The sequence below is a fragment of the Apus apus genome, chromosome Z, assembly GCF_020740795.1.
Source record: "Apus apus isolate bApuApu2 chromosome Z, bApuApu2.pri.cur, whole genome shotgun sequence".
Taxonomy (NCBI): Eukaryota; Metazoa; Chordata; class Aves; order Apodiformes; family Apodidae; genus Apus; species Apus apus.
The window spans coordinates 65,200,238-65,215,540 of NC_067312.1; the positions used below are offsets into that span (position 1 = coordinate 65,200,238).

Sequence of the window (15,303 nt, forward strand, 5' to 3'; positions counted from 1 at the left end):
TACACATTGTAAGAAGTCTAACACCTGTGGAACTATGGATGATAGAACTGCTGACAGGCCAAGTTAGGGTACATCTTTCTCACTGTTCCCTTACTGCTTTACCGTATTTCCCTAGTTCCTGCTGCTTTCCTAGATGCTTTGCTGTTTTTTGAGAGCATGCTTGGTGGGTTATGGAGGCGTGTGGAATGGTGGGGAGGAAGATTCAACTGTGCATATAAATGCTACTGTATTTTAGGATTTTCTAGGACAGTTGATCAGTTGCCATACTTCTATGTGTTATGAAAATATAGAGTTCAAACAGAGCAGCTTCTAAATTATTATGACTAGAAAAACTCAATTCTCTAACTCAAGATTGCACAGCGAGATGTTTACGTGGTAGCAATAGTACATTTGAATTTAATATTTACCTTAAGCAAGAAATAGTGTCTTGGTAGGTCCATGTGTAATTTCCATGCAGAAATATTATAGAAGGTGAGTTTTGTCTTGTTGTACAGTCACGATAATTACTTTTATATATAAACAGCATTGGATCCTTGACAACTGCAGCTGATGAATTTGCTGCACCTTTAAACAGCCGTGTGGAAACCACACAACTAGAGAGTTTATCAGTGGAGCCCGTTCCGTATCTGGAGACAACTCAAAAAAGTCCAGCTGCTGAGCTTGAAGAGAATTATTTTCCTCCTGCCAAGAAAGCTGTGTGTACTGTTGTAGAGGAAGGTACCCTGGAAACCACTTACAAGGTGAGGTGTTAATTTGGTGAGTCTTGCATACTGTAGATGAGTTAACATGTAATAGAGAATTTTTGACTATGTTTATAATTTAATGGTGTCCCTTGCTTAAAAATGTACTGCCTGTACAACTTAAAAGGAAAATCAACACCTTGTCCTGGTTTCACTGGGGTAGAATTATAGAATCAATTTTTTCTTGAGGGTAGCTGAATTTTTTTAGTAGAGTGCAGAACTCGATTCTGTGAGAACAAAGTTGATAAGACACTTAGTTTTAGTTTGTGGCCAGCCATGGTATGTGGGTTCCCATAGTGATCAAGGTCTCTAGCAGTTTTGAGCTAGCCAGTTGCTAGGCCTGGGAGGAGTGAAACCCAGAGCAGCTGATCCAGACTGGCCAACTGTAGTATTCCATACTGTAAACATCACTCTCACTATAAATTGAGAAGTTTGCTGGGGATGAATCTCTTCTTCAGTGGCTGCCAGTCCTGAAGGGTCTTGTCCATCCTTCTGTCCCCAAGGCCTGCTTACTTTCTTGTTTGCTCTGACCATCATGCTCTTGTTGGAGCTGTGATGCTCACAGTGTTGGACATCTGGCATTCACTGCTGGGAGCACACAGCTTGTGACCACTGTATAGGCTGAGTATAAAGTTTGTATTTCATATTGGTTCTGCAATTAATAATAGCTCCTTATTGTTGTTTGATTAAATCTATTTTTTATTTCAACCTGTGGTTTATTTTGAACTCTACAACCGTTTTTGGGCTGTTGATTTAGTATTAACTTTTTGGTGAATCTGTAGGCACTCAAGTTTTTTTATTAGGCTTCCTATTAGGCAGACTGATAATATATCTTGCTTCATTCACCACAGCCTTTCCTACAATGGCATTGCAGGAGAGGAAACTGGATATATGTTGTATGACTGGCAGACTGTCTGGCTGCACTGAATGATGTTATGATTCCTCATGGTGTCTCTTACATAAAGAAGCTGTGAGATGTGTCCCTACCATTTTTTAACATAGCAAATACTTAAAAGAGCAAGCTGCTAATAAAAACTGGCCAGCATGTTTTCCTCTGTACCTTTAGAATATGACCAAGCCTGTGGCACTGACTACCATACATTAGAGGTAGTCTTAGAGGTAGTCTAAGACTGTGTAGTGTGTCTGGGTGAGGGAATGGATGATAATTCCTTACATGATTCAGAGAGCTTTTCTAGGAAGGACTGGATAGCAATCCTCTTCCTTCTTTGACCTCTCATCTTGACATCCCTGTCTTGAGTTATTTGTCATAAGCACCATAAGTGATGGATGATACCAAACTAAGGATGAGTTAGTCTTCTGTATCACTCCTGTTCTTAGAACTGTACATGCTGGGTAAGACTTTATCGGCTTTCATAATTTCTTCTATATTGAGAGAAATAGAGAAATAACTTCTTTTTTCTTTTTTAAATACAGGGTTATTCAATTAAATCCAGAGATGCTTCAACAATAGCTTCAGGTAGGTAAACTTAAAGTTGTAAAGCATGTAGAATACATGTAATTGTGTTGTAATAATGCATTATTCATCATGGTTTACTAGTGATCATTATTGTGCTAAATAGTCCTGGCTGAGGCTATCTAACATGAAAGTAGAAACAAATTCTCCCAGTAATAACCTAATACCACCATTCCATGTTTTCTGCTATAAACTACATGTGTTAGATTGCACAACTGTCTGTTAATTTAATAATGATTCTAAAAGCATTGCTGCTGCTAGTCTATTAGTGAAATTTGGGGGTTATTGGACTAAATATAGTATATTTTCTTAAGCAAATATTAGTGCTGGAGAGCACTAATAACCAAACATATTTTACCCATAATTTGCCAAAATAGTTTTAGTTTTATTTTGTATTTGTCTTTTAAAAAGTGTCCAATGTAATTGCTTGAAAGCTTAATCTGCCTCTGAAGAATCAGAGGAAAAGCAGAATTGCTGATAATGCAATATTCAGTGATCTGAGCCTGTGAAGGGTTTGGGAACACTACTTTTTGGCCCCGAAAAAACTTTGAAGGGAAATTGTAGAAGCTTAAACAGCTAGAGGACTTGACTAAGTTCTACAGTGTGCTGTAAAGGAGGCGGTGGTAGTGTGTGTGTTATGAAACCAGACTTCTACCAGCTGTCCCCCATAACATCTGTAAGATCTTACAGACTTCAGAAATAGACTGTGAACTTCTAATTCTTAGTGATAACTTCAAAAAACAAAGTTACAAAAACTGAACAAAAAAATCAGACCTTTTCTTGTAATAGTGCAAGCCGTCTTAACATGTATGCTGTGGGCTGTTGTGTTGTCACTGAAGTTAAGTGACTGAAATCCTTGACTCTCAACTCCTTTTACAGGGAATCCTTTTCAAAAAACGGAAGCTTCAGCAAAGGAAACAATATATACCTCTGTGTTGGTGTCTGAGCCTGTGTCACCACAACCTGAAAGAAGCCAGCCGGAGACTTCAGAGAACCAAGTGAAAACAACAGCTGAGAATTCAACATTTAGACAGGAAGAAGAGGTGACATCTAGATTAACCTCTAATAGAAAAGAAGAAATAAGTGGCCAAGGAATGCAGGGGAATGGGCATGAATCTGAGCAGTCGGAACATACTGAAAGCCTGGCATCATCTTCAAAAACTCCATTACTTAGGTATTTATGCAATAGTATTTTGTCAGCCTTTTCTATTAAAAAAAGATGTTTTCACATTGAGGTTTTTGAGATTTTTTTTCCACTTAGTATTACAAGAAGGGCAGTACCATTGTTTCTGACTTAAGTGCATAGAAGTTACAATATTTATCCTCTTAAGCAAATAAGAAAGGATCAAACTGTCAGCTTTGAAATTTGAATTATTTTACTAAATTAGCAGATTGACCAAGGAATCCTACTTATATATGGGCTGTCTGTTTATAGACACTGACAGATGCCTTTTGTGAGGCAGACATCTGTTGGCTATGATATGGATTAAGGATAGTTGTTGTTTTCCTTAGTTCAGTTTAATGTTGGGATATATACAGCTATCCATTTGTTTTGATGTTTGTCCTTCTGCCAATAAGATTTGTTACTGGTATAGTACACAACACACTGGATTTTTAGTACTAACTTAAGATGTGTCATTTCCCCAAAGGAGTTTCAACCTTGACAGCTCAGAGGATATTCCTCTGACATCTAACTGTGGATTTGTTTTAATACTCCTTTTTGTAATGTTTAAGTGTTTGAGTTACTGCTCTCTTTTGCTCTTGTGCTTACTGTTTTTGATTGTGGTGCTCAACTGGTCTCTTCTGATCTTGTTGTTTACCCTTTCACTATGCTTCTGTGAGTTCTAAAACTGGTTATTTGTACCTGGCACATTCACAGCAATTGGGTAATGACGTGTTAACATTGGCATCCCTGCTTTAAAGTTTACTTCCTAAATTGCAAACTCTTAACAATATGTAAAGTTGGTAATCTCAATACTTCCCTCATTACTATGACTTTGGTAAGTTCCCTGGTACTAGGTATGATGCTGTTAATAGGCTGCTGCAGGTAGTCTTCTTTCTGGTGTTTAAGATGGTCTACTGTGGTGTCATCACTGTGAATGGGGTGGTGTTTTTTCCACTGATGACATGAAGGATGCTCTTTTCATTCTTTAGGAGTATGTCTTCATTCCTCTTGGAATCTCTGAAGATCTGGTAGTTTTTTACAAGCTCCGGTTTAGCTGCAAGTAGTAGGTTCCTGTTGTCAGGGTTAAAGATTGTCAAGAGTCTCTTAACATTTTGAAAAACCCTTGTGCAGGAATAATCAGCAATACAAAAGACTTTCTCAGAATGACTTTTTTTTTTTTTTCTTAAAATGTTCATAGATCTCAGAGGTGTGTGTTTCCTGTGTAATGAGTTGGATTTCTGTGGTGCTACTTCCATCTTACTTGTATGGAGCAATCCTATAACATCTGGACTGTTATTTCTTTTGAACAGGTGTGGACGAAAACCATTGGGATTTTTATCTTTAATTTGCAAACAAAATAGTTCTAAATCTGCAGAAGATACCAAACGGAATAAAGATAAGATCCCAAAGCCTCGAATCGTGACTCCAAAGCGAAGTCTAAAAAGACCTGGTCCATCCACTGAGGGTGACAGGGGATCATGTTCCCTTCCCTCTACAAGCACATTATCATCAGTGGAGTATGAGAATGTAGTTGCTGATTTTGCAGTTACGGTACGTGTTTACTTTTGAATGCCCTTGCATTTTTCAGATGTGAAGAAGGGGGAACAAGTTATTTCAGAAGTGGGTAGGTGGGCATGTCGTGTTCACGTTTTGAGACAGATACTTGTTGCAGTGACTAAATTCCAACTTGTGCAAGTCTAGGAAACTTGCAAGGGTACCAAGTTGTTTTTAAGCTGCACATGTATCTACTTGTTTTCCATTTTCAATAAACTGCATTTTTTGTATAAAATTCCTATCTAAATTGGAAGCTGAAGTGCATATATATATGTACATACACACACACACATATACACACACACTCACAGACATAAACAGATAAAGACTATTAAAAGCAGCTTTTTCTTTTTCTATTAGGTTCCAAGTAATGAGCCATCTGAGAAGCTGCCCCTTTGTGCTAAAGATCAAGAGAAGGAAGAAGAGCCAACCAGAATCTCTGAGTATTTTTTCAGTGACATCTTTATGGAAGTAGATGATTCAGAATAGCAAATTTGCTTTATAAAATCATGGGATCTGAGAGTATGATGCAAAAAGAAAAGGGTATTTTTAAGAAGTTCTGATTTGTTCTGATGTTCATTCTGCCACACTTGCTATCAGCCAAGCTGTTGTTAATAAATTCCAAAAAGATGAAGCAATCTGGACACATTTAAAGTATTGACATAATCTAAACTGCTACGTTTATGTCATGGGACCAGACCAGCAGCTTCTGGTTTATATTTTCATTTGGTTTAAATGTGGATCATGAGTGCATGAATATCTACCAGAAAAGTGCAATGAAAAAATACTTAACCTTGTGACAAGTATCCTTTTGAATTTAAATGCATTAATTTAAATGCATAGGTGATTTTAAATGGTATACAAGTCTTTACTTCTTTTTGTGAAGTATGTTATGTTAGTATGTTAGAAGGAAGAGTGAACCTTTTATGTATAGTATAATCTCTATAGATCAGGATACAATTTCTGGAAGTAGTGTAGTAAATGCACAGATATGTTCAGCACTGCAGGTATTTTTATTAGCATCTCCAAATTACATATTTTTGTAAGAGTTTTTAATTACATAAAGCAAAAGATCTTAACCTGAAAAGCCAAATGGGTTTAGTTCCTTGTAAATTTGTTGAGAACAATCGGAAAAACACTATTTACTAGAAAATGCTACACAATGTTAATCTTTGCAACTGTCCTACTGGAGTGGAAGTGGCTACTGTTTCCTAGCATAAATGTTGATTTCCTTCTAAATTTGAAAACAAGGAGATAGATGCCAATTTTTTCTTTGATTTTACATGCAAGTCTTTCTATCTCTATTGACTTCCTTGGCTTCCCTGTGCAAAGTAGCACAAGAGACTGGATTTATACCAACGTGGTTGCTGTGAGGATTTGCTACTTTGAAGCAGTTGAATTTGAATGGTTTTCCTCATGTTGCATGTCTACTTGTACAGTAACTTGCTATAAAATGCTGGTGTAGCTTTAGATTTTAGTCTGATTTTTTTACTTGTCTCATCTAAAAGGTTGTTTTGAAGTAATAGGGTTCATGTAGCCTCAAAGTCGGGTGTTCACTGAAAGATTCAGTGTTTATTCTGAAACTCCTCATTCCACAATGAGGAGATGCATAGATTTCAGTAGTGTCAATATTTCGGTAGTTTCTCCTGTTATTTAATAACAGCAGGTATTTTAGAAAAACAAATTATTATCAAAGTGAAACTGATGGCATTGTTATGCTCTTAAGAAACCTATCTTCAGCTTTGGACTGGATAATCATTTCCTGGCAAATATTTTCATAGCAGTGTCTAGTTAATTTTGAAGTACTTGAAGTTTGAGAATGTTTGCCTTTTCAAAAGCTATTGACAAGGCTTCTGAGGGAGCCTTTAAAATTTTGTCAGGAAGCAAAAATACACGGAAAAGCAATTCTTACTGCAAAGTGCTACATTTCCAGGCCTCTGTCAATCAAATGTTGCTAGCAGTATCTTCTTGAGGGGATAGAAAAGGGACTACCAGTTCCAGTGTAAAGTAGCTTACTTGAAGGTCATGCTGTTAGCCCCCCCCAAAAAAACCCCCCACCCCTAACAGTAGTTTTCTGTTCAGGCAGTATCTTGTGCTTTGCATAATCAATGTAACTTGAAATGTTTATCTAAATATTGTCTTATTGTAAACATTATGAAATAGATTAATCTATACATAAATCTCCATGTATTATATCTTGTAATATTATTTTATGTATGCAAGCATTTACTTCCTAATACATGTGGCATGTTTAAATCACTTGCACTGATAGAGCCTAAAATTAGATTTGTGGGAGGTGGCTATAAAATAACTGCCCTAAGTACTTTCTGAGGTGATAACCATTCTACATGTAGTTGCATAGATTTTAGCTTGCCTTCATATTACAAGCAGGAAAAAAAAAAAAGCCAGCTATTTCATTACTAAGATTTAAGGTGCCTTATCTGCCTTGTTAATTGGGGCTGCATATTTTTCCCTGCAGTAAATCACATGCACTTTGTTAGACGTGGGGTTTTTTTTAAGAACAAATTTAATTTGAAGTGAGATAAGACAATTGTTGTGTTCTGTTTTGTGTATGAAGATTTTATAAGGGTGAAGGATGTAGGGAAAAGTGGTGAAATCTAAACGCCCACTAGTTAAGCATTTTTACAAGGATGCGACAATAAAAATGCTTTGCTTAGTGTTGTCTGACACCCTGTGTTACCACATATAAGCTTTCTGTTTCAAAGAAAGTAGTCATATCCTGTATGTAAATTATGTTAATAAATTATTTATATTACCCAAGTGTCCATTTCCTGGAGTATCAGTTGCAGCTTTGCTTACAGGTATAGAAAGTTTAAAAAAGTGGGTTAAAGGAGCGTGTGAAGTTGTGGCTGCAGCGCTGGGAAGTGCGCGGGCCATGGGTGGGATGGTGGTTCTGCTTTTGATTTAGGCCAGAGCTTCATCTCCGTGGTCACTTGACTTCCCCCTGTTACCTCTGTAAATACTATGGCCTCGTTTCAAAACAAAAAAACTGGAAAACAGCGAAGTTTTCAAAGGAGGAAGCAACTCCAGCAGAGGTGAGGATTTTTTTATAAGGCTCTGCCCCTACTACTGGATCATCTTAACCGTCCTGCAGTGAATGGCAGAGCCCCCCGCGTTGGCAGAACAGCAAAGGATTTCCCGCGTTACCCTGCTGCCCACACGCGGTCCTGCCGGAGGCAGCTCCCAGCCCGGCCCTGCCGCCGGGCCCCGCGGGCCCCGAGCCCGGCCTGCGCGGGAAGGCTCCCGCCCTTCGCCGGGGCAGCTCCCGCGGGACGGAGCGGGCCGGGAAGGCGAACGGGCCGCCCGGCCCCGCCGTGCCCATTGGCTGCGGCGGGGGGAGTGGCGGGCCCGGGGCTGCGGGTGGCGCTGCGGGCCGGGGCTGCGGGTGGCGCTGCGGGCCGGGGCTGCGGGCCCGGGGCTGCTGCTCCGCCATGCTGGGCTCCCGGCGGCTGCGGGGCTCCTGGCGGCTGCTGCGCCGCTTGGCCGCGGGCCCGCCCGCCCGCACCTACCGCGGGGAGGCGGTGGCCGCGCTGGGCTCCAGCCCTGACGCCAGCTCCGCGCTCTACCAGGTAGGCCGGGCCGCGGAGGCTCCGGCGGGCGGGAGCCGCCTGCCCGTGCGGCGGGGCCGGAGGCGGGTGGCGGGGCCGGGCCGCGGGGGGCAGGAGCCGGGCGGCGGGGCCTTGCCCAGCCCCCGCTTCCAGCCCTCGGCGGCCGGGGCTGGAGGGAGGCCCGGCCCGGCGGGCGCGGCCGCTCGGGGCGCCCAGGGCCGGGCGGGAGAGCGAGGCCCAGACGGGCGCGGGGGCTCTGAGGAGGGTCCAGCAGCCGTCACGGCCTGGCTGGCGTTTTGCGGTGGCCATTGACCCCGCGGGGCGGGATGAACGGGCGGCTCCGTGAGCTGCCCGGGGCCGGGCTGCCCGCAGGCCCGGTTCTCTGGTGCTGCTGCCCCGTTCGCCCTTCATAAGGCCCCGGTTCCGTTTATAACGCATAGGCTGTGTGTAGAGGTATGAGAAGAACTTGAGTTCGTGCTAGCGTTTGCCTCATTGTGGGTCTTTTTTACAATTTTTTTTCAAGTCAGAATGTCAGGACTTGGTGTATTTTTGGTGCTGACGAGGGGTAGGTCAGGATCGTACTCATGAAGTGGAGACCAGGAGTTTGTAGGCGGCTGAGGATGGCGTCTGATGATTTCAAAGTGGGACATTTTCTTGAGTTTGCGAGTTGATTCCTTAGTTGCAGACTGGGGGAGTAGTTACCGGTGATGGGCGTGCCCGCAGGAAGCAGGTGCCAGCAGGAAGAGTCGTCGCTGGAGGAGGGTTAGGTGGAATTCCAGTTTTTTCCATTAATAAAACAGTACTTACATAGTCGGCATAAAAGTCGTGTTCACAGTTAGGCTGAGAAAGGCATGGGTTTGAGGATCAAAACTGGTAGGACGGCTTGCGCTTGATCTGGAATCTGTTCCACGTGAAATAGCGAACAGCAAGCGCAGACACAGCATGTGTTCCTAATGAAATGTTTCTTTTGGTTCTCTGGTTGGCTTTACACTTTTACAAATCTCTGTGCCTGTTCTTGAGATACGTATTGCCCCCCAAAAGGGCAGCTTTTAATTATGTGTGTTTACTCAGCTGAGCTGTCACTAAGTGGGCGTTTGAGTGTATGTACCTTTTGATCTCAAAAGAAAAGCAAGGCTGAGTAGCATTTTTAAACACATTTTTTACCTTTTTTTTTTTTACGTGTTGATTAATTTTGGCCCCAGTTTCCAATAGGATGTCAAGACAGGAAAAGTTTGCCTAGCTCTGCTAGACAGCCCCACTTACTTGCGTACATCTACTACGTCATTCAACCGCTGAAATAGCTAATAGTGGTAGTATTTGGTAGAAATAATTTATGGAGCACCGTAAATGCATGAAGACACGAAGAGCTGAGGTCCCTTCTGTGAGGCTCTTGACCATCTGAAATAAAAGCAACACAGGGAACAGCAGTGCAAACAAAAGAAGACATGATACCTGATGGAGGTCTTGCCTTTAGCTGATGTTTGCCTTTCTGCCTATGAGTTCAGCTAGACAGGCTGGCCTTCAAAATGTAAACTGTCTTTCAAACCAGACAGGTAAAAATGTAATTTAAAAATGAGTTAAGTCTGGATTCTGGAAAAAAATGGAAAATTTATTTAGAGATTCCAAGGGTTTGCTCTTGCAGCCACTTTGCTTTTGTAGCAGTAACTCACTTTGCTTGTGCAGGAACAGTAGGATTACTCTGTAGCTTTTGTCTCTTGATTATTTTGCTTTAAGGTTGTAGAAGCCCTCATCTTAACAAAAGGATTTTATATCACTTGCCAGTGCAAGGGCCAGTTTCCAAAAAGAATTTCTGGCACTTCGCTGGCCTTTCTGTCATTAATGAAGAGCCCATAAACATATGGTAGAATTAGTACATTTGGTTCTGAGAGGAACTTTTTCTATGTGTATTGAAAACCTACAGTAAGATTTCAACGCATTTTTACTTTGTAGAGTATAATGATGTGTTCTGGTGAAAGGCATGAAAGATAAGGATAGAAGTTATTTAAGCAACTCAAATATTTGACTACATACAATATTGTGTAAATAATCTATTTAACACGTGAACTAAAAAGTCCTTTTGCAGTTTTTCATCATTTTGTTAACTGAGGTTGGTATCTTGAGATGTGGTAGTTGTTGGCTAGCATTTGAGTGTTACAAAGTTCAGGCAGGTGCAGGCTATGAGCAGGAACACAGATGGCACTTTGTTAGGACATGTGGAATCCTTCCCAAGAGCCAACAGAGGCACAAGAGCTGAAATTGGTGTTTCAGTGTGTCATCTTGACCTTGCTGGATGATCTCTAAATGCTGACTTTATGTGTTAACTGTGTATACGAGCTGATAAAATTGCGAAGACCAGTTTTCACCTGATACGTTTGTGCCTTCTATGAGAGTATTTCTTATCTACTTGTAGCAATTAAGATGGGGAGGAATGTGTTCCTTCTAAAGTCTTACCAGGCAGCCTGTGTACATGTTTTTATTTTCTTCCTGCTTTGCATCTTTGTGCATTTCAGTGACTAAGACAGAACTGAACAAACTTAACTGCAACACTTACTGCTTCTAGGAGAAACCTTAGTTTTGAGTGTTTAAGACCAAATACAGAGTCAACAAGAAGTTTTTTTTCTGTCCAAATAGATTCCCATTAATCCTCTAAATGTGAGTTAGACAAGGCAGTATGACTATTTTTATGAAGCAATTATTTTGTTCCTTTATTGCAGTTACACTTTTGTAAGGGTTAACAAGTAAGCTTGACTAATACTTTCATTTTTTACTACAAAATGGTAAAAAAACTGCTGTAATGAGCACACTGTTTTGGATAATTCTGAGAGAAATGGTGAGGTCAGTACAGGATCACTGATGTTCGAAACTAAGGGTCTTTGTTTTTCTAAGAGGCATATTGGCCAGAAGACCAGACATGTAGTGTTTAAGAGCTTTTTTTATCTTCACCTTCTTCCTAAACAACAGGAATGTAAAAAGTGTTTACCAGATTGCTTGATCTAGGTCATTAATCTTTTGCTACACCCTCATGATTTTTTTTTACAAAATTAGATTGAAAAAAACACAGACACTTGTAACAAAAATAAACAAAACCTGAAAAACAGCACTTGAACTCTGTAATGACTAATTTTATTTTCGTTTATTAAATTTGGAACTAGTCTTTTACAATCCTAATGCACTTGAAAATTTTTGTGAAGCATATTTATTAAGTGCTATGGGATGCTTAAAGAAAAACAATAGTTAGGTAGAAATTTTATTACTTTGAAGACAACACAGAACCAGTATTTAATAAGGTACAAGGAAATTTGGAAGATAAGTCTTGTACTTTCTTTGTTTGCTTATTAAAAAGTAATAGTGTTACTCTTGCTTGAACTTAAAATGCTGTTTTGTTCTTCCCCACTTAGGAAAACTATGAGCGAATGAAAGCACTGGTAACTGAACTCCAACAGCAAGCAGAAAAAATCAGGTTAGGTAAGTATGATAGTCTAGGTTTTTGAACAGTTGTTTAATTTAGTTGAAAACCCAGTTTTCTTCTTTGGATTTTTTCCCCTATGGCTGTACATTCATTAGTCCATTCATGTAGATGCAAGGTATTTGCTGGATTATAGTAGACATACTGAAATTTTAGCTTATCTATTGAAAACTCTATTTACCGTCTTCTGTCAGTTGAAAATCTTGAAAGGTTTGTGTCCAGGCTAAGCTGGTTCCAAATTTAGGGGTTTTATTTTAAGGAACTCAGGCTGGCTAAGGAAAAGGCCCATACCATTAGCACTTCTTTGTTTACTACAGTATCTAATGTGTTAACACATATTTTTGTTTGCCTGTTGAATATCAGACCTATATGCTATTGCAAGCAAGTCCATGAATTACTGGAAGCAGATGTAAATGAAAGCAAGGCTGATTTAGTCAAACAGAAGATTAATATAGTTGCCAGAGAGGCAGAAAGTAAACAAGCAAATAATGAAAACGGGATATTTAGAGTCAGTTAATTTTTAATGCGTTAAGAGCTTAATAATCAATGGAATGTATGTTTCTAATGGCAATGTTTTTTTTTAATAGAAGGGATTATTAATAAAAGGCTTCTACTGATGCAGTTTCCACTTTGCCTGCATCCTTGCTTCACCCACTACTGCCTGCTAACAAATAGGGCTGGCAAATGTGCTTATTTTTGAATTGCATGTTAGTCACTTCATGTGCAGATATTTTCAAGGCCCTAGCTGTAGGTGTGCTGGCAAACAAAAGCAAGTCTGTAATAGTTTGAAAGATTGAAATCAGTGTTTCTTCTTCATGACTTGCAAGACTACCTGAATTAATTACAGTTGACTATAATTAATGGAAATGATAAAATTAAAATGGTTAATTCATGGTTTATAACTGTGCTGCCAGAGGTTGAGCTTGCAGCTTTAATTCTCCCCTTCTTGCGTCCATCATGATGTTGTTTGTCTCTTCATATACTGTTACTTGTATAATGCAATTTCTTTTAAAGAACAAAGTATAGTTAAGATGTGCTTAGTGCTTTTTCTTGATTGCTGTGAAACAAAGTTCCAGGATTTCCTGAGGAGGTGCTGAAACAGACTACCTCTGTTTTTTATGGACGTAGAGATGGTGCAGCAGTCTCCTGTGTGGATCATGGCCTGCTTCACTGCTGTGTGTTGTCCTGTTCTAGCCTGTTCATGACAACAGGACAAGAACATGACTCTCATCTTTCCTCCATCTGATGGAACTCTACCAGCATGTTAATACACTGTTTTGAGTGACATCGACTGACATGACTGTGCCTGTCACTTAAGTATATGAGAAGAATTAGATACTTACACTGAATATTTAAACATTAGCAAGACATTCTTTAGTGTGAGGGTGGTGAAACACTGGAACAGGTTGCCCAGGGAAACTGTGGATACCCCATCCCTGGAAGCGTTGAAGGCCAAGTTGGATGGGGCTCTGAGCAACCTGATCTAGTGGAATGTGCCTCTGTCCAATGCAGGGGAGTTGGAACTACATGATCTGTAAGGTCCCTTGCAACTCAGGGCATTCTATGATTCCACGAGATGCAACATCTTTTTCTTTCTGAGAGCTGTCTTTTAGAGGATGAGCACTTGCTTCATGTCTTTGTAGTGAATACTTCATTCTTTATTGGTTACTGCAGTGGTAGGGCTTTTGGGAACCCAGATTGCATTCTGCTGAGTAATTCCCATCTTTGCAACAGGAAGATGGTCCCTGTCCCAAAGAACTTGCAGCCTATGATAAGTTAGAACAGATGGATTTCTCATAGCACATCAGTAGTCACAATGAAGACTTTTATGAATATTACTCTGAAGGAGAAATTAAATAAGAGGTTTCAAATTAAATGTCCTGAAGTTTGTTTCATTGTCAGGGACCTTGGATCTCAAAGCCTACAGAGTGGAGGCTAGTATAGAGCAAGGTGATGTTGGAAAAGTTGAATAGAATGGCTACAGGGTCCAGAGGGCAAGCATTTACGATCAGTGTGTGAAGAGGGGCAGTGCACAAAGGTGACAAAAATCATAGCATAGAAAATTACTTCTGCAGCATCATTTGGGGTGTAAATGAGAAAAGCAAGGTGGAGGTCAGAGCAAATGTTGCAGTTACCATGATGTGGGATGCTGAGAACTTGGCTAAGAGTATTGTCTCTGTGGGTGGATATGAGAGGTTGTATCTTACGGAACTGGTACAGAAAGAATTTAGAAGATTTAAACTTAGGCTGGATATACAGACCTAATGAACAGGCTGACTCAGAGATAAATTGTGAGCTTTCTGCTGTGCCTAACAGGTAGGAAATGGTGTGCATAGTGATCAAGGAAGGAGGTAGTAGAAGGGGCTTGAAATGTAAGCTTAAAAGCTCTGTTTCAGTGATGCTTAGCTGAAAAATATGTAAGTCTCAGGAGAAATGTTAGCAAAGTAGCACCTTCTTTATTTTGGACAGGGGAGACAGTATTAGAGTGATTAGGTGGATCAATGATCTGTCTACATAGACAATATTTGTATAAGCTGCTCTTACAAAGAAGCTGAGGTGTGTCAACAAATCTTAACTATCAAATGACATAAAGCTCTAGGGAGCAAAATATAAGATTTAGGATGACTTTGACTAAAGGGTTCAAATGAAGCAAAGATAAACTTGATATTAAATGCTGTGTGTCTGAACTCCTCTTACAGTTTTAGAGTGATCTAAGGAAATTAATTCAGATAGTGCTGAATCTTTCAAGACTGGTTTCAGCACAGGTAGTTTGAACCAATTTAGGGAATAGTATTTTTGGTAGTTCCCACTGTTAGGCTTTTGTTTCTGTTTGCGTTTTCAACCTTTCTGTTTTTTGCCAAGCAGTGGGAGAAAGTTTCACACAACTGTGTTTATTAAAGTCTTTACATCAAGACTAACTATAAAAAATGAGGGAGAAAATTGAGTACATTCCAAAAAGCAAGCATTTTTATCAGTACCTTAAATCTGTTTGAAGTGAAAACCGTTATTAATTGAATTCATTATTAAGGTACATACTTCCATTCAATACTTCCATACTCAAGTGCTTCCATTCTAAGTTTTAATATAAGTGGTGATTTATCTCTCGTGTGTCCATAGTAAATCTAACTGTTTATGGTTGTATCACAGGAGGTGGAGAAAAAGCCCGTAAGCTTCACACATCAAGAGGAAAGCTGTTACCCAGAGAGAGAATTGACAGGCTTATTGATCCTGGGTAGGTACTTCTCTTTAGTTTCCATAAACAGTGGGCAGTAACACAGTTGAAGTTTTACAGAATACTTCTCTCTTTTTAAAAATAAAAAAATCTTATTTTTAAA

The 15,303-nt window shown here is 39.9% G+C and overlaps 2 protein-coding genes across 5 annotated transcripts in view; both read left to right on the forward strand.

The window, feature by feature from the left end:
- Positions 1 to 7,714, forward strand: part of BDP1 (B double prime 1, subunit of RNA polymerase III transcription initiation factor IIIB) — a 55,091-nt gene extending 47,377 nt beyond the window's left edge. For all 4 annotated transcript variants that reach the window (XM_051643169.1, XM_051643171.1, XM_051643170.1 and 1 more), the window contains 5 exons: positions 524 to 740; positions 2,175 to 2,217; positions 3,094 to 3,388; positions 4,690 to 4,930; positions 5,294 to 7,714. In XM_051643169.1, coding sequence (XP_051499129.1) covers positions 524 to 740; positions 2,175 to 2,217; positions 3,094 to 3,388; positions 4,690 to 4,930; positions 5,294 to 5,422 — 925 coding nt within the window. In that variant the 3' untranslated portion in view covers positions 5,423 to 7,714. The remainder of the gene's footprint in view (positions 1 to 523; positions 741 to 2,174; positions 2,218 to 3,093; positions 3,389 to 4,689; positions 4,931 to 5,293) is intronic.
- A 616-nt stretch (positions 7,715 to 8,330) lies between these two features.
- The window catches only part of MCCC2 (methylcrotonyl-CoA carboxylase subunit 2), a 34,998-nt gene continuing 28,025 nt past the window's right edge, over positions 8,331 to 15,303 (forward strand). Inside the window, exons 1-3 of the mRNA XM_051643173.1 lie at positions 8,331 to 8,523; positions 11,901 to 11,967; positions 15,116 to 15,200. Of these exons, the coding sequence (XP_051499133.1) occupies positions 8,386 to 8,523; positions 11,901 to 11,967; positions 15,116 to 15,200 (290 nt within the window). The 5' untranslated portion in view covers positions 8,331 to 8,385. The remainder of the gene's footprint in view (positions 8,524 to 11,900; positions 11,968 to 15,115; positions 15,201 to 15,303) is intronic.